Source organism: Podarcis muralis, chromosome 2, assembly GCF_964188315.1.
Source record: "Podarcis muralis chromosome 2, rPodMur119.hap1.1, whole genome shotgun sequence".
NCBI lineage: Eukaryota > Metazoa > Chordata > Lepidosauria > Squamata > Lacertidae > Podarcis > Podarcis muralis.
The window spans coordinates 38,433,501-38,458,751 of record NC_135656.1 but is presented as its reverse complement, the minus strand read 5'-3'; the positions used below and the strand labels follow the sequence as shown (position 1 = coordinate 38,458,751).

At 42.5% G+C, this 25,251-nt stretch overlaps 2 protein-coding genes and 1 non-coding gene across 25 annotated transcripts in view; 1 reads left to right on the top strand and 2 right to left on the bottom strand.

Annotated features, from left to right (window-relative positions):
• The window catches only part of MYOCD (myocardin), a 136,054-nt gene extending 115,189 nt beyond the window's left edge, over positions 1–20,865 (top strand). For all 10 annotated transcript variants that reach the window (XM_077924275.1, XM_077924274.1, XM_028717097.2 and 7 more), the window contains 9 exons: positions 801–962; positions 2,967–3,142; positions 4,526–4,651; positions 7,101–7,357; positions 8,950–9,103; positions 10,326–11,276; positions 12,350–12,463; positions 13,327–13,384; positions 15,620–20,865. In XM_077924275.1, coding sequence (XP_077780401.1) covers positions 801–962; positions 2,967–3,142; positions 4,526–4,651; positions 7,101–7,357; positions 8,950–9,103; positions 10,326–11,276; positions 12,350–12,463; positions 13,327–13,384; positions 15,620–16,188 — 2,567 coding nt within the window. In that variant the 3' untranslated portion in view covers positions 16,189–20,865. The remainder of the gene's footprint in view (positions 1–800; positions 963–2,966; positions 3,143–4,525; positions 4,652–7,100; positions 7,358–8,949; positions 9,104–10,325; positions 11,277–12,349; positions 12,464–13,326; positions 13,385–15,619) is intronic.
• On the bottom strand, positions 17,467–17,646 carry LOC114593119 (small Cajal body-specific RNA 16). The gene has a single exon (XR_003705613.1).
• A 1,346-nt stretch (positions 20,866–22,211) lies between the features above and the next one.
• MAP2K4 (mitogen-activated protein kinase kinase 4) overlaps positions 22,212–25,251 on the bottom strand; it is a 47,260-nt gene continuing 44,220 nt past the window's right edge. For all 14 annotated transcript variants that reach the window (XM_077924281.1, XM_077924283.1, XM_028717107.2 and 11 more), the window contains one exon: positions 22,212–24,595. In XM_077924281.1, the coding sequence (XP_077780407.1) occupies positions 24,482–24,595 (114 nt within the window). In that variant the 3' untranslated portion in view covers positions 22,212–24,481. The remainder of the gene's footprint in view (positions 24,596–25,251) is intronic.

Here is a 25,251-nt window from a genome sequence, read left to right as displayed (position 1 = left end):
CATGCCCAGCATTGCATTTGAAGGATTGTTTGCTTGTGTGCTACCCACTCCCCAGCAAACTGTGGCTCAGCCATGCTGGTATGCAGACGCACATAAAGGGTGTGGTGCACTGGGTGAGAACCTTGGAATTATTTTGTTTGGCTACAGGGAACTATGTACAGGTAATACTTTCTGTGTATCTTGAGCATTGTTAAAATTGACTGCATATCATATCTCAGTGAGAAAAGCTTATCTACAAGCACACCTGTCATCATTGCACTCTGTGGCTAGTTGTGGTTAAAGGTAAAGGTAAAGGACCCCTGACAGTTAAGTCCAGTTGCAGACGACTGTGGGGTTGCGGCGCTCATCTCGCTTTACAGGCCAAGGGAGCTGGCGTTCGTCTGCAGACAGTTTTTTCTGGGTCATGTGGTCAGCATGACTAAGCCGCTTCTGGCGCAACAGAACACCGAAACCAGAGCAGCGCACAGAAACGCTGTTTACCTTCCCACTGGAGCGGTGCCTATTTATCTACTTGCACTGCCATGCTTTCGAACTGCTAGGTTGGCAGGAGCTGGGACAGAGCAACAGGAGCTCGCCCCATTGCGGGGATTCAAACTCCGACCTTCTGATTGGCAAGCCACAGTTGTTTTATGGTTCAAGAGAAATGCTTTGTGTTACAGCTACACTCAGGTTCTAATTACTGGGAAAGAACTGACATAGAATTTATCCTGTGTTTCTTAGAAGTGATAAAAGGAAAGGAGCTGTGGCACAGGCTAGTTATTTTGTGGAATAATTTATATTTTTACCATTTGGCTTTACAGATTCAGCCACAGAAGGGTCTGTCCAGGCTACTCAGATGAAACTGAAAAGAGCCCGTCTTGCAGACAATCTAAATGAGAAAATTGCTCTTAGGCCAGGTCCTCTGGAGCTGGTGGAGAAGAATATCATTCCTGTTGACTCAGCTGTGAAAGAAGCCATCAAAGGTAATACCAGGAAAGGCACCTCTGGTGCTATAGCAACATCCATGCACAGTAGACTATACAAAAGACTCGCTGTGGAGAGGGTCCCTTGCAATGTGATGTAGGGTTCTTGATGTTTTCTCCATGGGAATGCCTATGGAATAATTCTCATAAGAGAGTACAGATCCATGTTGAAGAGCTAGCAGGATTCTAGCACCCTAGAATGGTTCCTTCATTCCTGCCCTCTTCAAATCCCTCTTCACTAGCAGAGTAGGAAGAAACTTGATCAAAGCCAGACATGTCCCTGGAAAGATTACAGTGTGTAGCAGGAATCTTCCTTCCTTCCACTGCCTACTCTCTGTCTTCCAGCCTTGCAGGGGCTTTTGTGATAGAGCCTGTCTTTCCCAGCACTTTACTTATCAGCAAAAGCCAAGGGTCAAGCGCTTTTGCCTGCTAGTTTGCGGGATATTGCACAGGAACACTTTCCAGAACCCACTGAGTATGCTGAGTGGCAGAGAAGCATCATCTGGCATAAGCCACATTGATTCGCGGAGAAGCAAAATGGGTTGCATCTTTGCAGCATTTCTCAAAGGAGGTTGTAGGATGAAAAAACCATGCAAGCTATTGATTTGGTGAATTGTTTGGGGGCACATTCTTGATGAGTTTCTTGGAGTATTCTCACCATGGTGCACAAGCAGCATTTGACCCCCCAATATTTTTTTTGTGGGCTTCCAAGACACACACACACACACACACACACATCAATTGTCTTTTTAAAAAAATGACTGCTCCTATTTCCCCACTCCCACAAATTCCCAGCTGTGACTCCAGAATGTCAAAAGGGTTTTTTTGTAACCCCAACCTCCAAGACTCTTAAAATGTGCCCTATATTTTTTAAAAATAGAATGACCTTGCCCACTTTTACACTTTGGCCACATCCACTTTGAAATGTGCATTTAAAAACAAATTTGCATTTTTAAACGAATAATCTGAACTAATACGGAGACGATGCAATTTGAAATGGGATAATGATTGCATTCTGCAGAGTTGTGAAATTTTGGGGTAAAAACAAGAGCCTTCTAATGATGCTATCCTTGAAGGTTCTGGATTTATTAAAGATCTGCTATCTTGCAGGGGGGAGGGTCTGAAGACTGATGGGTGCAAGCTGTGGCACATATAATATAGTGCCTCAAACAAAATCATGAACATCTTCAAAAACAGTTGAAAAGAAAGAAGATCCTCATTTTTTAAAAAACAAAACCCAGTAAAATAGTAACAATCCTGAAAATGTGTGTTCCACAGAGAATCAGAACCTCATGGGAAATCAGATAGTTCCAGTAACCAATGTTTGAGAATTATTTATTTATTTAAAGCATTTGTAATCCCGTTCTGCAGCTGAAAATGATTCCAGAGCAGCTTATAGAGCAATTAAGAAACATGGGAACCCTCAGGCTTCTGATCTAAAATGCAGAACTCAGAAGGAGGAAAGGATGGAGTGAGGAGGGGGAAAGCAAGCTGAAGCAGCAGTTCTTAAACTTACAAAATGTTCACAAGGGCCAGCTGGTGTGGAAACAGTTCAGGGAGAGGAGTCAAGGAGCTAGTCCCTCTCAATAGTCATGCTTCCCATCTCTCCGTCTGATGCACTCGGGTGGGATGACTGCTCCCAGGATGATGGAGAAAGGCCTGGTGGAGCTGGACCTTCAACAGAGCCAGTGGAACCCATTGCTGAATTCAGATTTTATTAGCACACCATTTACATGTTATCAAACCACTGCTTCATTAGTGGTTTTCTATAATAGTTCTCAGTTGAATGTTTGTCAACCATACTGAATTTGCTGCTTTGGTACTTGCCTTTGAGCACAAATAAATCACAGCTTTACCTACCTGACAGGAACAAGAAAGTGTACATCTGTGAATACTGTAGTGTGTTAAGATCACTTGTTTGCTTTGCTACATGTACACTTGTTAAAAACTTACTGCCATTCAGAATCATCTATCACTGAGTCTTTTTCTTCCTTCCTGCCACAGGTAACCAAGCAAACTTCTCTAAATCCTCAGATGCTTTTGCTTTTGAAGAAGATAGTAGCAATGATGGGCTGTCCCCAGAGCAGATCAGAAGCGAGGATTCCCAGGGATCCACAGAATCAGCAGCCGGAATCAAAATTTCAGAAGCAACGTTACCCACAATGTCAGGGACAACTCAGGTAAAACGGTATTTCTTACTTTTGGACAGATGAGACGTCCTGATACTTTGGATTAAATTTGCAGAACCAAGCCACACTCACCTCCCACAAGCTCAATCCAGGTCAGAAAACATGCGCTTGGATTCAGCACAGTGAGTGTGCTTCCAAATCAGTCCCTCTGCTATAAACTTTTTACGTTTGTCTTCACCCCCCGTCAGCATCCAGTACTGGACAATGAGTACAAGAGCTTCTATTAGGAAAAAATGTCTGATGCCAGAGGAAGCATATTCCTCTCCTCGGGGCTGGAATAAGAACTCGTTGTGGGTAAAAAGATGCAATGCATGCCAAGATCTCTCTGAGGGCACTGTAGCCTATGGAGGAAGCCAGCTGTAAGGTCAGCCTCTGGTGGTTACATAAAACATGGGGGTGTCCTGCAAAGGATCCTGAGCCACTGTTAACCTGAACACGACATATTCTTGGCTTGGAGTGCCCTCCTCCATTCCGGCAGTTTTGTTACACAGTGTACTTGGCATGGGGCACCTCCATTTTCCAAGCACTTATGGCACAGAGCCCAACGATTCGTCCATTTGGTTTCCCTAATAACACTAGCCTGATAAATGCGATTGGTCTCAGCTGTGTAGAAATGCCATGGCAGGGAGTCCCGAGTCACCAGCAAAATATGCTGATTGATTATGATGGAGACTGAGAAATTGGGGGCCTCCAAGGTAGATTTTGTTGATTTTTTTTATTAAAAAAAACATATATTTATAGAATGTCCGTTACAGAAGAACTTTGCATTTATCAGTTGGTGGATTGGATTTAGCTAGCTAGCCGTTTTAAGATCAAGTGATTTTAGGAGTGTAGTTCACTGCTCTCACAGCTTGTCATCCATTTCTTTTACCTACTTCAGTGTCAAGCCCATTTTATATGGAACCTTATCCCTATGGAAGACTGCCTTCTGTCGGCAATCCATGCTATTGCTTTAACATCTACCGTAGATCCTCTTGATTGCATAGAGCAGCCTTGCCCAGCCTAATACACTAAAGCTTGCTTTGAACTACAATCCCCATTGGATGTTGTGAGATGTAGTCCAGTAACATCAGGTGGTCACTAGGTTGTTGAAGGCTGGTGCACATAGTTTCCAGGAGCATCTGATGCTGGCAAGGAAACTTCCATGTTACGCTGCTCTAAATACAGATCATGGAGAGATGCCAGTTGAAAAAAGTGATTAACATGTAGTCCAGACCTAGTTAAGGCTCCAAACAAGGTCAAGATAACTGGTCCTGAGCAAGACTAGCATGGACCATTTCTGTAATAATCTGTAAGCTGCCTGCATGTGGATAGGCTTCTTGAAAATGTGCATATTGATGTTTATTAATTTCCATGTATTTATTTTGATTCCAGGATCATTCTGTTGGCTCTGAAAATGATACGGCTGATATGACATCTCTGAGGAATGGCCAGCCAGAAAGTCCTAAACAACAGAATGGGCAACAAACACCTCCTGGCACTGTTACCACATCTGCAAAGGTATGAGCCTAACCTCCCACTACGTAGGAAGAAAAATTGTTAACATGGCTTATTGGCTAGACAATAACTAGCACTCATCTGCAGTAAGAGTGGGGGGACGACGACTGGTTTTAGGTGTTTGGGGAGGTGAGTTACAGTGTTGGCTTTGCTTGGAGATGGGAGTCGCTAGGAACTACCCAGACAGTACCTCCTTGTGTCACAAAACTGGGTCCATTAGAATTCTGGGGTGAAAGTACCTGCAAAAGGAGCAAGCTGAGACTTTGATGATCTGTTGAAGCCAAGCTGTTTCCAACAATAGCGCCAACAGGACCTTGTGTTAGATGGCTCATTCATCTGTCTCAGGAATTGTGGAATTCTATGAAGCTGTCATGGGCACTACAAAATACCCATTTCAGAGAGGGAAAATGGCAATACTCAGAAATATTGCCCCAGACAACAGAAATAATATCCATGCATATTCCAAACCAAACACTGGTATATTTTAAACTACTAATTTCCATTTATATTTTGATTTTTTTTATAAAAAAGTTGCTTAACTTTTATGGATAATTTTAATGTATATTTAATATTCCATGTAAACCACTAAGTAACAGACAAACCACTTATGCACGTATCTCTTCCCAAAACATCTAGGGAAACTCTGCCCTTCAAAACAGACAAAATACTCCCTTGTCCCTCTAGGGCAACAAGAGGGCCCTCCGTCCCTTTTCTTATGATATTTAGAGAGAAGTTGGAAGGCAAAGCACTGCCCTATAGCTTTCCTTCTTTACTCCTTTCCTATGGAGGTGGACCCAGAGGCATTCTGGGGGAAAGGGGAGTAGCTGGATGCTGCCCAAGTTAAAAATGAAAGAAATATTTAAAAGCCGTAAAGCAACGATGGGCAACATGGTGTCCTGCCCATGTTACAGACTACAACAGCTCCAATCACCCTTGAGCACTGGTCATACTAGCTATGGATAACGGGAGTTGTAATTCCAAACACACCTAATGTTTAAAAATGGTCACCGGGGAGGTGACCTGAGGACTGCCCCATGATGTTGGGGGCAGCAGGCCTATCTTAAGGCTGCGTTACATGTTGAGATTTTATATTTGGGTCAGAGTATCCAAGTACAAAATACACCAGTACTGTGACGATTGTAAAACATGCATTAGTATATTATTAGATACATATCATTTAAAAATTCTTGGAAGTGTCATCTGGGTAAGGACCAGATTGCTGCTTCAGACTGTTTTAAAAGGAATGTGTGGCTAATAAATATATAAACATGCCCTTTACAAATGATGTGGTGCCTGTATATTTTGTTCCTTGTACTCAACTACAGAAGGTCAGATGGGAAGAAGGGATGTACAAACACGTCTCAATTGCAATATTCATTTGCACTTTCTTCTGATGTTTTCCATTCCTATGCAATTGGTTTATTTTGCAAAAGTTTGTGTGCTGTTTCATTGCCTGCTGATGTGGAAATACTTGTAATTTCTAACATTTTTTTTTTATGTAGCACACATTAGACACATATATCTAAGCCATCAACAGATAACTTACAAATGAGTTACATTCCTTGTGTTTTCTGGGGGCGGGGGCAGGGGGACGACCATGTTAGTATTTTGCAGCAAAAAAACTAGAGTCTTCTACTTCTCGCTACCTTGATTTCACAGTTCAATATAAACTTGTCATAGAATCAGAGTTGGAAGGGACCCTGAGGATCATCTAGTCCAACCCCCTACAATGCAGGAATATGCAGTGACCTTGGCATTATCAGCACCATGCTCTAACCAGCTAGGCTACATGATCATCCTATCTTGCTTTTTTCACTCTGGCATCAGGGAGGAACAGTTTAGTTGTAAGTCAAGGTAACCCCAGGCAGTGTGGTTTTCCATGTGAAAAGAATAAGGAGCAATGCATTCCACTGGCTTTAAAATACACAAGAGGATACAGATTAAGTCTGAAATTGTAACCGTACTTGGAAGTCAGTGAGATTTACTTCTGAGTAGACATTGTTGGGATTGCAACATATTAGTGCATATAGGTGGCCTTAGGGTGCGAACAACACTTTAGAAACAAGGACAGTAAAGAGGCACCTGTATACATGATGATGTAAATAATATATATAGCAAAGCAATTTACACATAACATGTTCATGTGGTGTGGGCTTTTTAAGTTCGTTGTAGATAATTAAGGTAAATAGTTTCCACAGCGAGTGTCTCTGCCAGTGGGGATAAAATGGGCAAATTAAAGGAATTTTGCTTGATATTCTGTATTCAGTGGATTCCTTCGACAACCCTAGTGAGAAGGGACATCTATTATGACCTCCCACAGTCTTGATACTATCTCCACTGACTTGCAGGCTGACAGGCCCTGGGCACGGGAGCTCGCTAAACTTTCTAACTAACTTCAGTTACTCCATGTTGCAGATAATCTTATTGAAATTTTTATTTGTGCCCCATTTAGTCAAAACCATCGAGCGACAGCAAGAATCGCCACAAAAAGCCCAAGGAGATGAAGCCAAAAGTGAAGAAGCTTAAGTACCACCAGTACATTCCCCCAGACCAGAAGGCGGAAAAGTCCCCTCCGCCCATGGACTCGGCCTATGCAAGGCTCCTGCAGCAGCAGCAGCTCTTCCTGCAGCTCCAGATCCTCAGCCAGCAGCAGCAGCACCGGCACCAGCAGCACTTCAACTATCCGGGGCCCCATTCCATGCAGCTGAAGTGAGTTGGTAACGGAAAGGTTTCCTAGAGTGACCTTTCCACCTTACCCAGGTTTGATTTCTTGACGCAATCAATTTGGGGCACATTCCAGCCCATTAGTCACTTTTAAGCTCTGTTAATTTAAATAGGAAATTAAAGTGTGTGCTTAAGAGAGAAAGCCTCTCTCTTTTAAGTGTGGTCAACTCTTCCAAACTTCAGCAGGATTGTACCCTTCAGGACAACAGTAGTGATGCAGTAAATTTTATTGCAGAGCAACTCAGGTTGGTCAACCCATCACACAAGTGCTATAAAACAGGCAAAGTGTAACTCCTCAGCAATAGCTCGCTTTTATTTTCAGAAAGGTGACCAAATTATACCAGCTGCTATTCAGATTTTTCAAGCTAAAGTGTCATCCCAGCTACTTTTTGGGATCCCAATATGGATAGAAGCTTATAATAGTGATTTAGATAAGATACACTCAAGTTTCTTGAGAGGTATCCTGGGGCTCCTAAGTTCAATCAAGTATGAGACGATGTATGCAGAACTAGGTGTACACATGATGGAATATTGGATGAAGGCTAACACTATAAAATACTGGCTGCGTTGCCATTTTTGCTGCCAACCTTTGAGTCTGCTCTCTGACTTGCTTAAGAACTCTTATACATCCAGATCGTTCCTGCTCTTACATAGCAAAATTAGATCTATTGGTATTGACTTAGAATCCTGGTATAATTCAAGTGAGCAATATATTTATTGCAATATTCAAACTAGATTAAGGGACATTCATCGAATCAGTTGTAAATAAAATTTGCTCCCCCAAGTTCTATGGTTTAAATACACCAGATAACAGGGTCACTTAAATCTCAAAATTAATAATTCCAGCCCAACGCAGGGCCTTTATGTGAGCCCAGCTGAACATTTTCCCCTCAGCTCTTGTCAAAGGCAGATATTTAAACATCCCCAGAAATGATAGACATTGCAGATGTTATTTGAACTTGCCAGACACTGTAGAATATATCCTTTTCTACTGTCCATTGTACAACCAGCTATGTAAACACGTGCTATCTCCTTTTTTGGGAAGTCTAACATCATGGCACAATGAAAATATCAGATTCTATCTGTCTGACACTTACTCAGAACAAAAAAAATTCCTTCCAGTAGCACCTTAAAGACCAACTAAGTTAGTTCTTGGTATGAGCTTTCGTGTGCATGCACACTTCTTCAGATGAAGAAGTGTGCATGCACACGAAAGCTCATACCAAGAACTAACTTAGTTGGTCTTTAAGGTGCTACTGGAAGGAATTTTTTTTGTTTTGACTATGGCAGACCAACACGGCTACCCATCTGTAACTTACTCAGAAGTAACTGCAAAGGTGGCTGAGATTTTCTCAATAGTATCTCTTAGACTGGCACTATTTAGCAGGAAGAAATCCCAATGATAATTCTTGTAATTATATATTTTACATGGCTTTTATTTGTATATATGGATGTTTTATGATGGCCAGTACTTGTAATGCCTAATAAAGGTTTGGTGAAGTAAGTAAGAATACTGATATTTAAAAAGAAGAAGAAAACAAAAGGGGGAAAATGTTCTGTACTTTTATTTTTTACAGGCAACCCAATGAGCAAATGGCCAAAACCTCAAACTCTTCCCCATCGACAGTTGCCAACAGCCCTCTTTCCCCTGGGAAGGGAAGCTTTTCAGGGCAATCCTGCATTTCGTCTCTCAAGCCAGGTCCTCTCCCATCCAACCTGGATGATTTAAAAGTGAGTACTGAATGCAAAAGTTGATGAAAAGTGTAAGACCTTCTGTGTGGTATATGAAACTGCATGTGGAGGCAGTGTGTTCCTCTGGCAAACACATGGTTAACACATGCACTTCGGTCAATAGCCCAAATTAATCAAAATTCAAATATCACATAAATTGAAGCAGTCAAACACCACCATAAGATCAACAGACCAACTAGGGTCAGTGGACTGTAGAGAAGAGACCAAATTATTATTTGCCAAAGCTGACTTAGAACTAATAAAATCGGACATCGTAGCTTGTTTAAAAACAGATGGCAGAGCCAGTTCTATTTCAATAATATTCGTTGTTTAAGAATGCAAACCATTATTTTACTAACACACTAAATTAAAACAAAATTAACACAAAGGCAACCCTGGAACAAGAAAAAAACCTCAAGCATTAAAAATAACATACGTTAAGAAATCAATTGAAACCAAGTTCCCTAAGCGAACACTTATATACACACAGGCACATGCCAGAGGCACAACCTCAGGCAGTGGTGCTGAAAATATAGGCCATCCACAGGAAGCAAAGTAATGGGAAGTTCAACAAGCTCTGATGTTCTGGCTAGTCTTCACCTGGAGGACTTGCCGGTGCCCAAAGGGCTGCAGCTCCTAAGCAGGTACAGGAGAGTATCCTCAGGAGTAATGATGGTTGACTGGAAAGCATGCCTTCTCTTTCCCCCAATTTTCTCAAGAAGCACTGCTCGCTCTATATCTAAAATGTAAGAAGGGCAGCCCAGGTTAAAACCAGCCACAAATTCATTAGGTGTAGGCAGTGCTATTTTTCTAGAAAAAGAGGTCTCCCTTGTTCTCTTAGAATGGCAACGGAGCTCACCTGAGAGGTGCTGAAACTGAATTCCGGCTGAAAAATAAGCCCTGGGTGCAGATGTTCAGTCCCACTCCAGGCTTATTACAACTTGCATAATTTTAATTTGGACAGCATAGCACCTAAGGCAATAGAAATAATTAGAGATGTCCAAGTAATGTTGTGCTAAGCAGCACAGGGACAAACTGACGTATCCAGTCCAATTAATAGCAGCCATTTTGGAGCCCAAACTTTACCCAGCCCAACTCTTTGTCCGTGCAAATAATCTCTGGTTTAGATTTGGGCCAGGGTCCACTGTAAGCAGGTTGCTACTTTGCCACAAAGTTGAACTGAAAAGCGACCTTGCCACTGACTAAACAGCTTTCATTCCAGGTGTCGGAGCTGAGGCAGCAGCTCCGAATAAGGGGCCTCCCTGTATCAGGTACGAAAACGGCCTTGATGGAACGCCTGCGGCCCTTCCAGGAGTGCAGCGGGGGTTCTGTGCCCAGCTTCAATGAGATAACCACCGTCACCTTCCCAGTGACACCAACCAACTCTCTCTCCAGCTACCAGTCGCAGTCTTCGGCCAGCCTGCTGTCCAATGGCTTTTACCACTTTGGCAGCACCAGCTCTACTCCCCCCATCTCCCCAGCTTCCTCAGACCTATCGGTGAATGGCTCCTTGCCAGACAGTTTCAACGAAGGACCAATGTCTTCCCCCCATTTTGTCCTGCACCCTTCCCCTGTGCAAGGCGGCTGTGAAGAAAGCCTGATGGGAAGCATGAACGGCGCTGGCATCCAGCTCGACGTGGAAAGGGTTGACACAGAGAAAGACAAGATGCTGGTGGAAAAGCAGAAGGTCATCAATGAGCTGACCTGGAAACTGCAGCAAGAGCAGAGGCAAGTGGAAGAGCTGAGGATGCAGCTGCAGAAGCGCAAAAGGAGCCACGGCTTGGACGAGAAGCAGCCCTCTCCACACTTCTTCGGCTTTCCGATCAAGCAAGAAAACCCAGCGTCCAGTTGTCCCTTTGCCTCTAAGCAAGCTCCCTTGAAAGGCCAGGCTAGCAACTCGGACACACTGAGAAACTGTGGGACACCTCAGCTGCCCCATCTTGTAAATAGCCATTGCATGGAACCGTCAGGACAGAGCGGCATACTGTCCTCCACATTCCTAAGCCCACAGTGCTCTCCCCAGCATTCTCCACTAGAGGCAGCAAAGAGTCCGCAACACATCAGCCTTCCACCCTCACCAAACAGCCATTACCTCCTCTCTGTGTCCCCCAGCACTCAGGGAGAAGGACGCAGCAGCTCTCCACAGCCCAGCAGCCATCTTCGCACAGCTCCAGTAAGAAAGCTACTTGTTGTTGTTGTTGTTGTTGTTGTTGTTGTTATTATTATTAGGGGGTGCAGAGTTAGGGGAGGGTGTTAAAGCAGCTCCCATTCTATCCAGATTCCAAACTGCTCAGAGCTTCAAAGGCACTTTGAACTGTGCCCAGAATCAGACTGGGGGGCAGTGCAATGTTTCAAAACTGGCAGGCTGTGTTCCATGTGCCCAGGCCCAGTTTACCTACTGTAGCTATTATTGCTTCTCAGTTGATGAAATACCAAACAGGAAAGGAGGAGTTTAATTGCCCATCTTCCAGTGATTAAAACATACATCTGTTGGTTTGCATTCAAGTTGCAGAACGGCATTTCAAGGATGGTGGCATACACATAAGCAGAGTAGGTTCAACTTTTTCAGAAGTCATTAAGAAACTGGACACTACCCACTCTTCCACATATACAGCTTAATTACCACCCTTGGTGTCCCTGTAACTCTCTCCTGCCCATTCAAAAGAAAGTATATCACCTAAGCCATGGGTAGGCAAAGTAAGGCCCGGGGGCCGCATCCGGCCCAATCGCTTTCTAAATCTGGCCTGCGGATGGTCCAGGAAACAGTGTGTTTTTACATGAGTAGAATGTGTGCTTTTATTTAAAATGTACCTCTGGGTTATTTGTGGGGCATAGAAATGCATTCATTCCCCCCCCCCAAAAAAAAATATAGTCCGGCCCCCCACAAGGTCTGAGGGACAGTGGACCGACCCCCTGCTGAAAAAGTTGGCTCACCCCTGCCCTAAACCAGGCAGCCTTTACTACAGTTTTCTGCTAGTGGGTGGGGGAATTCAATATTATTTCAAAATTCCTTTGCAGAGCTTTGTAAGTGCCATTATCAATGGCAAAACTGTTATTACAGCAAGGGAGATGGGCTTCCGGAGCCTTGACTTTTTCTCATGCTTCCACTGGATTTGCAATGAGATCACCTCATTGACTGTTGATTTGTTCCCATGTGCAAGAGGTAAATTTATGGAGGCAACTGCTGAATAGCAGTCTTGGACCAAGTTTGGCTTGATCCCCGTGATTGATTTTGGTTCCACACAGGTGCCAGCACAAGGTAGTCAGAAGTATTCCATTCTGTCTCCTGGCTTTTGCAAGTCAAATGCTGCCCTCCCAGATGGAAAGCAGCCACCACCCTACGCTGATGCTGTGAAACAGGTAACAGTCTGGTGCTTGGTAGGCTATGCTTGGCTGCAGATAGCTTGCTTTGATTGTTATGTACATCAAAGCCAATTGCAGATTTGAGAGTGTTGTGTGACCTATGAGTGAAAGCAGATGACTACCGACAGCCTTGAAAACTGAATTTATTGTTGTAGAAAGAATTATATACAGTCAATTGGATTAAAAGCAAATGCAAATTCATTCAACCTCTTATTTGTTCAGACATTGAATAAGCAGCTGAAGTGATTCAGGTGACTTCTGTTGGAAGGGCCATCTGAATTTTTAGAAGAAACAGAATGATCTCTGAATGAACTAAGTTTGCAAGCTACAGCTGAACACTTGGTTCAAAAAAGTACACACAAGAGCACTGCAGGATGGTCCCTAAAGAGGTAATTGCAGTGGGTCACACAAAGTTTGTGTGGGTTAACAGGAGCCAACGTAAGCATACTTACTAGGAAGTAAGTACCAATTAATGTGGTGGGATTTTATTCTAAGTAACATTAGTTACAGGTTGAACATCTGAGTGAAGGAGGGAGTTTTCATTCCACTTTGGGAGGGCTATTGATCTTGCTTCTCTGAGGCTTTTATGAACTATAACGGTATTAATTGTAATACATAACAGCCTACTATACGCACAAAAAACTGCTCAAGTATTGTAGGAGACCTGTTTCAACTAGTTACTAAGGAATAATTGTTTATTTAACATGCCTGTCAAGGAGATTCTATCATCCTTATATGTCTGAGGCTTCAGCTTTCTTTTGAAAGCATCTCTCTCTATCCATCAAAGCTGATTTTTCTAGTATAGTAGTGTGTGGCTCCAGTACCGACTTCCTAACATCCCTTGCTTTTTCTTGCTGCAGCAGATGACCCGAAGCCAGCAAATGGATGAACTGTTGGATGTGCTTATTGAAACTGGAGGTAGGTGATATCCCTAAGGCAAGACTGTTAGTTCTGGTCAAAGCAAGTATGAGCGAAGTCTCTGGCTGCCCAAAGAGGGTGCACTGTGATCGCTGTGTCTGCACTAACCCCTATCCCCAATGCTTTTCATTGCCTGAAGGGTGGTACCCAAAATGGCAATTTCAGAGAATTTCCCCTGGTCATAAGGTAAAGGTAAAGGGACCCCTGACCATTCGTTCCAGTCATGGCCAACTCTGGGGTTGCGGCGCTCATCTCGCTTTATTGGCTGAGGGAGCCGGCATACAGCTTCCGGGTCATGTGGCCAGCATGACTAAGCTGCTTCTGGCAAACCAGAGCAGTGCACGGAAACGCCGTTTACCTTCCAGCTGGAGCGGTACCTATTTATCTACTTGCACTTTGACGTGCTTTTGAACTGCTAGGTTGCCAGGAGCAGGGACTGAGCAACGGGAGCTCACCCTGTCAAGGGGATTCGAACTGCAGACCTTCTGATTGGCAAGTCCTAGGCTCTGTGGTTTAACCCACAGCACCACCTGCGTCCTTACCCCCTAGTCATAGTAAGTCATAATTTCAGCCCAATGCCTACTGCTAAATGTAGCCATGGTCATAGCCCATGAAAGAAAGTGCCGCTTCCAAAGTGCATTTTCTTGATGGGCTTATTTTAAGCAACCAGATGTGGCCCTCAGACTGTCACTGGACCCCAACTCACATCAACCCCAGTCAGCGATGATTGGGAGATGAAGCCCAAAATCTGGAGGGCCATAGTTTAGCCACCCTTGCACTAAAATAGATTGTGTGGTCTTAACAATCAGAATCTGATATAAGCATACAGGAATCTATCTGTCTGACATTAATCTGGAAGTAACTGCAAGGGTAAGGGACGCGGGTGGCGCTGTGGGTAAAACCTCAGCACCTAGGACTTGCCGATCGTCAGGTCGGCAGTTTGAATCCCCGCGGCGGGGTGTGCTCCCGTTGCTCGGTCCCAGCGCCTGCCAACCTAGCAGTTCGAAAGCACGTCAAAGTGCAAGTAGATAAATAGGGACCACTTACTAGCGGGAAGGTAAACAGCATTTCCGTGTGCTGCGCTGGCTCGCCAGATGCAGCTTGTCACGCTGGCCACATGACCCGGAAGTGTCTTCGGACAGCGCTGGCCCCCGGCCTCTTAAGTGAGATGGGCGCACAACCCTAGAGTCAGACACGACTGGCCCGTACGGGCAGGGGTACCTTTACCTTTACCTTTACCTTAACTGCAAGGGTGGCTGAGTTTTGGTCAACAGTATCTCTTAGAGTGGTCAATGGCACTATTTAGTGGGAAGAAATCCCAATGAAAGAAATCCCATTTTTATATAGTTTACATGTCTATTTATTTGTATATATTTTAAATTTTATATATCGGTGTTTTATACTTGTACAGTGGTGCCTCGCAAGACGAAATTAATCCGTTCTGTGAGTCTCTTCGTCTTGCGGTTTTTTCGTCTTGCGAAGCACGGCTAGCAGCTTAGCGGCTATTAGCGGCTATTAACGGCTTAGCGGCTTTAAGAAAAAGCAAACAAACTCGCAAGACGTTTCGTCTTGCGAAGCAAGCCCATAGGGAAATTCTTCTTGCGGAACGACTCAAAAAACGGAAAACCCTTTCGTCTAGCGAGTTTTTCGTCTTGCGAGGCATTCGTCTTGCGGGGCTCCACTGTAATGCCTAATAATGGTTTGGTGAAGTATTAAGATTCTAGTTGCTGTAGGACGTCCCATACTCATCTGCTCATCTTTTCCCCTCTTAACAAGTCCTTGCCAACACACATATACCTAGTGATAATTTCTTCTACTGATTTCCTTCCTCCGGTCCTTGGATGGAGCACCTACTGTGTTCCCTGACCACAATCTGCTGTTGGCTCTTCTGCGATCTTTCTGTTCTTCTCACCCAGGCATTCCTAGTTACACCTTACAGGCTCACAGAACCACAAAGTACATTCCTGGTATGCCAAGTTACTCTAGCGTAGCATCACATAAAGCTATATCCAACCAAAAGAAAAGTAGGACACACTTCTCTGACAGCAACTGCGAATTACGATGTGCTCCATTGGGTATCTCATACTGTAGACAAAGGAGTCTGCCGTCTTGACAGGCAGTAATCACTGATGTGCAAGATGTTTTATAACATTTCAAGTTGTAGGGTGGCTTGGGGTGCACGGCATAGTAAAGTTGTAGATCTGCTCTTGATGAGCCTTTTTTGTTTGCAAACAGAAATGCCTGCAAATGCCAAAGAGGACCGCCCTTGCCTTCAGAAGGTGCCTCAGATAACAGTGTCTTCGGGGACCTCCGGCACTTCCTCGCTACTGAAGACATCTGCTTCATTTGAGCAAGGCCCTTCAGGTCAGCTGTCCTTTGAACACTGCCCTAGCAGCAACGACAGTCATCTGGAAATCTTGTTAAATTCCCACAGCCCTCTGGGGCGGTCGAGTGAAATCACCCTACTGAAAGTGGGTGAAGAACCACACTTTGAAGGGGTGATGGAAGGATTTTCCAACAAAGCTGCCGATGAACTGCTGACACCCCACGAGATCCTGCCCACTCCCCTGTCGCCCATGGAGACCCAGCTGTCTCCCTCTTCTGGAGAAGGAACTAGTTTGCACATGAGATTCACAGAGTCTCCTTGGGAAACAATGGAATGGCTGGACCTCACTCCGCCTAGCTCAGCCAACGGTTTCGGTTCCCTCACCACCACTGGGCCCAGCATCTTCAACATTGATTTCTTAGATGTTAGTGATCTCAACTTGAACAGTACCATGGACCTGCATTTACAACAGTGGTGAACAGAATAAGCCTTATGTGTGGGGATGCAGCTAAACACAAACAGATTTCCATTAAAGAGACTCAGATACTTTATCAGAGAGCTCTGGTGACAGCCAGGGAGAAGAAACTGGAGTCAGTTTTCCCAGGACATTCCCCTCCCCTATTACAAATGAAATTGCCAGATAATCTCCCACACACCACAAAGCAAATCTCTGGTGCAGGAGTCTCCACCTCAGCAAGCACAGCTAACTTTAGTAGCTTCCAGACCTCTTCCAAGAAAGACTCACTCTGCAGCAGAATTATGTTTGGTATGCACATCCATTTCATCCCTAGCATATCTATCATCCGGAGCAGGTTCTGCTATATTGTCTCTTATTGCCTACTGTGGAAAAAAATTTGGTTCACTTACAGCTTCCATCACACTGCATGGCAGCCACTGCCTTTCCTCCTGATTATATACATGAAGACTTAAAAAAAAAAGTCAGCTCACGAAGAAGCCATTGTCAGACCAGTAACCTCCAAGCCATCCTTTCACTAAACACTTCTCTCTCTCTGCCCTGTCTTAACAATTTTAAAGGCACTTGAAATAGAAGTAAAGCAATCTGACTTGTTTATGTGGTGGGCACTCAGCTTGGAAAGAACATGGAGTAATATAAAAAGCAAGTACATAAATGAAGGATTTTTAATTGACTAGAAGTTTGGGGTGACTTCTATCAATTTTCTGTTTCAGGGTACATTCCTCCTTTCATAAGTACTTTGCTCATTTCTTAATTAAATTAAAAATATAAACACATCTATAATTTGATATAGATATAGATAAATCTATAGCATTTCAACACCCACTATTAAAACCAACCATATTCTTATATATAAATATCTGTGAGTGTATCAGATTGTCATGAATAAATTTGCAACAAGCAATAAAGTAATCATAACTTATAAAAATAGAAAGGATTACCAATTTAAATTCTGTTTCAAATTCCAAAAACACTTTGAAGGACTCACATGCCTCCTCATATACCAAATATTTATTCAGTTTAATAAACAGGCAGTCTTGAATAAATTGATAATATTGAATAATATGTTGCCCAGAGCTGATCTGAAAAAGTGACAAAGTTTAACAAGTGAAGGTTGCAAATCTACGACTAAGTCTACCACGGTGGAAGAAACTGGGCAACTTACCCCTTGTAGCCTGAACCTATGGCCTTTGTCTGTCTTTAAATTAAGATATTGCCAGATCTAAGTCCATCAGTGATGGTACAGAACGCAGTCTGGGTTTTCTCTACATGTCACAACAGATCTGTATGCAGTATCATACATGACCATCAAGCTGCTGCTAGAATGCTCACACCTGTTACTGCACAGGGCAGACCCCAAAAAGGAGGCTGCCAGGTTTTCATCTAGGGCAAGGTCAGGCTAGCTGGTACAAGGCAGGACCACGGCAGGCCCAGCTACGCAGCAACCATTTCCCAGCCCAAAGGCTTCATACCAAGCACCAGATACTCATTATGTTCCTAACCATCGCTTTCCTGAGGGCAGACCAGAATATTGCAATGTATCACTCAAATATGCTGCCTCCTTTAAAAAAGATGCAAATGCTGCCTGCCTGGTAGGGTACCTTTGTTCACATGTGGGTAGGCTTCACCCAGGTGACGACTCCACAGCTATATATACAAAACAAAGTCTGGGTTATGAGCAAAGCACTATGTTGTGAGATATCTACCCTTCATTCGTTTTAACCGTAGTTCTCCCTTTATACCACAAAGTGAGGGCCCAGCCCTCAGCCACAATTCCAAACTATACTCAGATCCACTTGGGCAACAGATCCTCACTACACCGCTGAATGTCCACAGTAACAACTGAATGTTATAATTTACCTATACAGTAGTACCTCTAGATATGAACGGGATCCGTTCCGGAGCCCCGTTTGCATCTAGAAGCAAACAAAACTAGCGACGGCATGTCGCACACACGCGTCACTTTTCGCCGCTTCTGCGCATGCGCGTGACATCATTTTGAGCGTTTGCACATTCACACGCGCTCCGTTGCTTCTGGGTTGCCACGGAGTGCAACTCGAACGCACTCAACCCGAAGCGCATTCGACCCGAGGTATGACTGTAAATGATTATTAGTAATTTCCTTAATGCCCAGTGAGCTTCCTGTTTGTTTCCTTGCACATACCTTCTTATCTTTCATTCTAGCAAGTTCAAAACCCTTTACATTCCCCTCAGTTTTACTTTTGCCAGTAGACCAAATCCTGAGTGGTTGGGCATAGGAAGCAGATAGTTGACTTTGGTGAGAGGGGCTGGGGGCCAGATCTTGAGTCTAGTTATGAGACTGACAAAAGAAATGTAGAAGCAAAAGTCCAAACGGCACTTAAAATGTATCCTACTTGGCTCAAAGCTAGGTGGTAGCTTAAAACAAATTACACTACTGTATCTACAGTGATGGAAAGTGTATTTTAACTAAACCGGTCCCTATATGTCAGGATTTATTATTATTTTTAAAAAACAAAATAACTTCTGCTTCCTGTTGCAACCAAATCTGAAAATGGCAGCTGTAGTGAAAGGTGCAAAATACTAGCTAAGCAGGTGAATAAGCCTTTAAAACAATAGTCTGCTATGATGTTTATGGCCCTTGAGTGAAACTTTGCTTGAACTATACCGGTGCTATAAATTAATATAGCTTAAGCAGGTGGTGAGACATATGTTGAAAGGGGAGGGCAGGTACTTATATAGGTACTTCCAAGTTGGCAACTCTTCGTTGTGCACAATCATTACTCTCCAGAAAGTCTTTTCCACACAGAAAAACTTTCCACACTCAGAGTTGAGGATATAGTACTTGTTTTATGTGTAATCCGCACCACTAGAGATGACATAGGCATGAAAGTGGGAAAGGGACCATTCTGAACGAGCCAAATTAATTCTTTAATTTACAACAAACCGCTTTTTAAAAGTTCTATTATATGGTTTACTTTTATGGCTTCTTAAAAAAAAAAAGACAGCACTTTTTAAATTAAGATAATGGTAAGAAAACAACAATTTTTAAAGCAATTTCAATTCTTAAAATTTGAGTTAAGTTGTTTTTCATGTAAGTACAATTGTGTGATTATTTCAATTCTAATAAATAGGCAAAAGTGTTCTAGCACAAATAAAAAGATGCTTTGAAAAGCCATACTTACAAAATTGTGCAAATGGAAAAACTAATAGGGATGGTGTGCTGAAGTAGATGACTAGCAACAGGTTCACCTGCCCAGTATGTCAGAGTGTGCATAAAATCCACACAAAAAGGACAGAATAGTACTATGGTGATCTACAGCTATGGGGATTGTACTGTTGTTGTCTTTTAAAAATGGTCTGAAGAGAAAGGAGGGAAAACAGGATAATAATTTGATGACATCATGCTGATGTCCCACAAAAAGCGTGAAGTATTCAGCCATAAACACCTAGCATGGAAGCCTGCAGCATCACAGCAGAATGGCGCCTCAGAACAGCAAGACAATAGCACTCAACTGAACCAAACAGATACCTTGCAATGCACACAATACCAATGTGAAGAATCGCCTTGCAAAATAAACCTCTACTGCCTCCTTCACATGGTGCTGCACCTCTTTCAAGACATCCTTTCCTTCAACACACCTGTCTGTGATCTACGCTACAGAAGCAGCAGTCTCATTGACATCATATTCAACCTTTCGATTGCCTAAGGCTTGTGAAAAGAAGCTCCCATTTACAGTATTGTGACACAGAACTAACCGCACAGGATGCTCAAGTCCACAATATCTTCGTGCCTTAGCCATTGCTTTTTTCTGGATTTCCTGCCCAGCCTCACCTGTAGTGCAGGGAGCAGAGTGAAAATCCCATGCAAGGTCTTCCAGAGAACAGCTATGAATCCACATCCAAAGAGGAGGAGCTTGTTCTTCTTGGCTAGCTGGGTACTTTGCAGTATTGGCCAATTCATCAGTGTTTTTATTTCTTCTGTAAACCTCTGTGCACTGCAATTCAGAAAGGTTGCACAGTATGGAAGGGCATGTGTAAGAAACAGTTTGTGGCTGCTTTGGACGGATCTGGCCATTTTCTGAAACTGTGTAAAAGTATTGCAAACCAAAGCTAATTACAAAACTATTTACTAAATGAGTGTATTTAATATTGTGTTACTGGAAGGAGTTGTTGGAAATCAAGACAGTACAAAAAGGACCACGTGCCCTCGTGTGTCCTCTTGGCTGAAGAACAGCCTGGACCAGGAGAGCTGTCTCTGCAGACCTCAATATGAGCGACTAAACTGAGGTCAAGTAGGGGAAGAACGAACAACTGGTTTTAATATTGCTGCATGTTGTATAAAAAAATGTTAAGTTTTTTTATAAGGTCACTATTTAAAGCATGAATTTTCTATTGTACAAATGTTCACACAGTGCACTGGTAGGATAGAACAATCCTTCACATGCTTGTTTTCTTTTACTTAATTTTAATATGCAAAAAGTTAGAAGTCATTCCATTGAGGCTTTTTAATAGCACTTGAATACAGACTAGTTTTAGGTGCTACACTGCCATACGGTACAGGGCTTTTTATCCTTATTTAAAGGGATGCTGTCAACTATATATATATTAAAAAACCACACTGTAAATAAACACAATGCCTTACCTCTGTGATCAGCACTGCCGTACTTAATTAAAAGACTCCCTGTGATGTCACACTGAGTGCTTGTTTTGCAGTTATTTTGTCATGTGCAAGCTTTAACAATAGTAGATATTCCAAGATTTCTTCAGTGCTCTATCCATAAAGCCTGGCCAGCCTGGACTAGTTTATCTCTCATTTCACCTTTGCAAGCCACTATGTGCAGAAAGTTAGGCAGAAAGTCAGTAATTTGTTCAGTGAACTTCAAAGACAGGTCAAATCACAGCTTCTTGTCATTTAACTGCTAAAGGAGAAGTGAAAAATGCAATTTCCCCCTCTGGTCTACAAAATAATTTTTTTTAAAAAAAAAAAAGCCTCCCCCCACCCACCCCAAATGATAGAAATGGAAGAGGCTGGTAATGGTCTGGAGAACGTATGAGAATTTAGTTCAAAATGATTTCAATGAATTTATTGAAACCAGTAACATAAAAATACAAAACAGGTGGAACAAGAAACAAAAGCCCCAAATGGCAGCTACCTTGTTGGGCAGGGCTACTGCTGAGAAAGATCTTTTGTGTTAAATTACAAATATAACATAAATCAGCAACGTGATGCTGTTGCCCAAAGGCAAATTCAAATCTAGGATGCACAAGTGTTATACGCCATGCATGACCCAAGTAATTAGGTCATTCATGTGGTAATGTCAGACCTCAAATACAGTAGTAGCTAAAGATGAAATATATTATCCAATGATTTCTCCCATACACTGATAGAAAGCTCTTTGATCCAGCAAAGGCTTCCAGGGGCAGAACGGGGTGAGAGGCAATTTTTGGCAATTCCTCCTTCCAACCTGAAGTCCCCCAAAACATACTCCATAGGGTTGGGGGAACCCTTCAGAAGAGTGCGTGAGATGGCGTAGGAGACTGTGGGGGAATAACAAAAAGCACACCCCTCCCCATTCTACTGATGGAAGCTCTGCTAGATTAAAAAGCTTGCAGTCAGCATGGAGGTACAATTGTGTAAAAAGCATAGACAGCAAACAAAGTAATTGGTTCAGGGGAGTAAAAAAATTGTTTCAAGGTCAAACAATGGTCAGGATCAGCTGAGCCTCTTGTATTTCAGGGGCACCCCCTCAAAGTCCCACCATACCTTTTGGTCCTTCTTGCAAACATCAGTAAACAGGAAAACTTGGCCAGAGAAAGATGGCATTTTTAAATTTCATTTTTCATTTATTGATTTCCCCATCATCATGTCTGACCTTATAGCAAGATCATATTCGGAACCTTGATTTATTTTACAACTGACCTGCAGGCGGGGGGGGGGGGGGACCTATTACATTAACACTTTGATTTCATGTAGAGTATTTTAAATAGAAGAGGAAGTCAAACCAGGAGAGGATAAAATAGTTGGAAGCTCTTAGAAGCTATCATGTTGTCAAACTCCATTTTACTTACAGACAATAAGGCAATATCCCCTGCACATCGGCTTCTCAATAAACTTTACATTTTTTTTCTATGGTACAAGAAAAAAATTAAACCAGAGCTCACAATGTACAGTTCTTACACTATTTTCACAGCTTCTGAACACTATACATCTTTATAAACATATACTGTAATATAAATGCTGCACCCTTAATATACCAATCTATGATTAATATGCTAGAACAGTCAGTTTCTCTCAGACATCCACTGTGCCTGAATAGGAGCTACCTCCATTTGCGGTTGACCGAATGGAAATGCGCTGCTAATATACGTGAGAATAGAATGCAAGATGAAAGGGGCTCTAATTACTGTTCAATTTTCGGCAGGCACAAAGAGGAAAAGCCAGGAGATATGCATATAGAGGTTGGGAACATCTGGATGAGGTTGAGAATCTTCCACCTGAGTGGATTACAATGAATAATTACTACATTAAAACAGTCCCAACCAGGGACTTTGCCTACCATTGGGCAAGTGAAACAGTCACTCAGGTGGTGGGTGCTTACCTGGCAGTTTGGTCAGCTTCTGCACTTGTCATTTGCCTCAGGCAGCAAAATGTCTTGGAATGGCCCTGGTCCCAACTGGTTCCCATTTCAATACATTATCTCTTACGGTGTTGACCAAGTTTTTGCCCCCAAATCCTATTAATCAGCTGGTATACTAGAGAAAATTAAGTTAACTAGTTATAGTAACAGGGTCTTGTTATCACTGACCCACTCAATGGTAAAGCTTAATTCCCTTACAATTCTAGTATTACATGTTAAATAGTGACAGTTACTGAGATTACAAATAACTTTGGATTTTAAAAAACACCACTTCCTCCCTCTTGTGACTTAGAAGACAAGATCACACTGGATGCAGTTGAGATGACAATATAATTGTTTAAAGGGCTCCCCCATCCCACCCTCCATCTGGCAATATAACCTCTGGGTTTCCTTTTTTCTGCCACATGCTTTTAAGAACTTAACATTCCAGTTCTCTTAGTTACCGTTGTGTTAGGAAATTATTCTAATAAACGAATTCATCCACAAAATGAAAGCAAACATATTTAGCATCCTCTCTGTAATGATTTTGGAAGCCCAACTATCCAACTGATGGGGACGTGGGGAGCTTATTTGATCTGACGGTTAATATCAGAAATCCAAGTCATACCTGGAGCTCTGTGGGAAGTTTCTATGCAACTGGAAAACATGAGAAGTTTGATGGAGATAAATTACAAATAATTATTAACAATGTAAAATAGCTCTTCACAACTGCGAACTGTCCCGTACCCTTTCAGTGGTGAAAGTTTAGCCATGAGTTGGAAATCAGGGGTCACAAGCCAGTTAAATTCAACTGAGTAGTTTAATAATTCCTCAGGTAAAAGTCTTATCTCACCAGGTAACAATTTACAGGACACCTAGTTCTACTGAAGAGTGGCTTGCTTGGAAAATGAAACAATACATTATTCTCCATGAGTTCAAACTCATACTCTCATGAGTTTAATTGTTAGCTCCTTTCAATGCAATGCAATGCATTTTTATTTTTATTTTTTGGTAAAGACATAGTCCATTTTACATGATCACTTCTTTCTCCCTCCGAAATATGAAGTTCTGCTGAGCCACAATTGTCTTCAAAACATATACTGTGACTGAAAAGCAACAGAATTTCAAATCAATTAATCTATTGCACTTTGTGAAGAAATATATTTATATATATATTTATATATTATCCCCTCTTTGCCTTTGTTGGCTTCAGAAGGTAAAAGTAGCTCATTTGGCTGCATAAAAGTTTCTTTCTCCCCAAGCAGTTTATGTTCAGAATCAGCTAGGCCATTGCCTAACTTCCTTTCTTTTATATTATCTGTAACAATTGGAAGAGTTTGAAAGACTAAAATCATTCCAGTAGCTGCTGAGAAGTCTCTGAGTCTAGAAATTAACTTTAGGTGCTATCCAATCATGGCCAACAAATAAAATGTTACTTATTTCCACGTTTTATGAATATGTCCACAAAAAGAGCAAAATGAGGTCTCTCTTTGACTGACACTAACACTGTGATCAGGTATTATTACATGGATGCACTTTATAAGTGACAATAATATACAGACAGAATGGAAGAAAAACACCAACATTATTGCACATGGTGTCTGGGCGAGCGTTAAAACACTGCAATACGGGGTGAAGATTCTGTACATCTTGCTTTTTCTCAGCATTTGCACTAGAGTTTTGATGTAGCAGCAGTATCAATCGACATACATTGGAGAGCTCGGAGTCGTTGGCATTTGATCCAGGATTTTACAAACATAGCACGCAACGTCCACTGTTCGCTCCTCATACATTAGGATGAAGGGATGTTTCTGGTAGAAGAGAAGGGAACAAAATATAGTCTCACTTTTGGAGCACAGAAGGTGCCTCCAGAAGACGTGTGAGCTCCCAAAGGTACTTCCATGCAACTTAACACTTCAGGTGTTACGAGTTGCTGCGCTGAGGTACCAGCTCACTAGATTCAGTAGAAGGGGCCCAAGCATCAACATGGGCATATACACACAGAGAAGGCAGGTGGGGTACAGTACATCCCTTGGCCTTACATTTAGGAGGAAATGGATAACTGGTGAAGCAGACAAATCCCAAAATCAAATTTTAATTATACCAATTAAATATGCCGTGCAATTGCCAAAAAACTTTAATTCTCTAGGTACACAACACAACCCCTGAACAAACTAAATGTGGGCTTGCTTCATTGCTCACAGCAAAGGACAAAGTAGCAAGCCCGGCCTCACTCTTTGCACTAAACAAGTAGAATGTAGCTCCTAGCTCACAAAATGGGAATAGCAATGGTGCTGCTACAGAATGCCTAATAATATCTGTGGGAAGCTGCCCAGAGTGGCTGGGGCAACCCAGTCAGATGGATGGGGTATAATAATAATAATAATAATAATAATAATAATAATAATAATAATACCACCAAGCTTCAAAAGAGTTAAAAGTCTTTAAAGTCCTTAAAGTCTTAGCC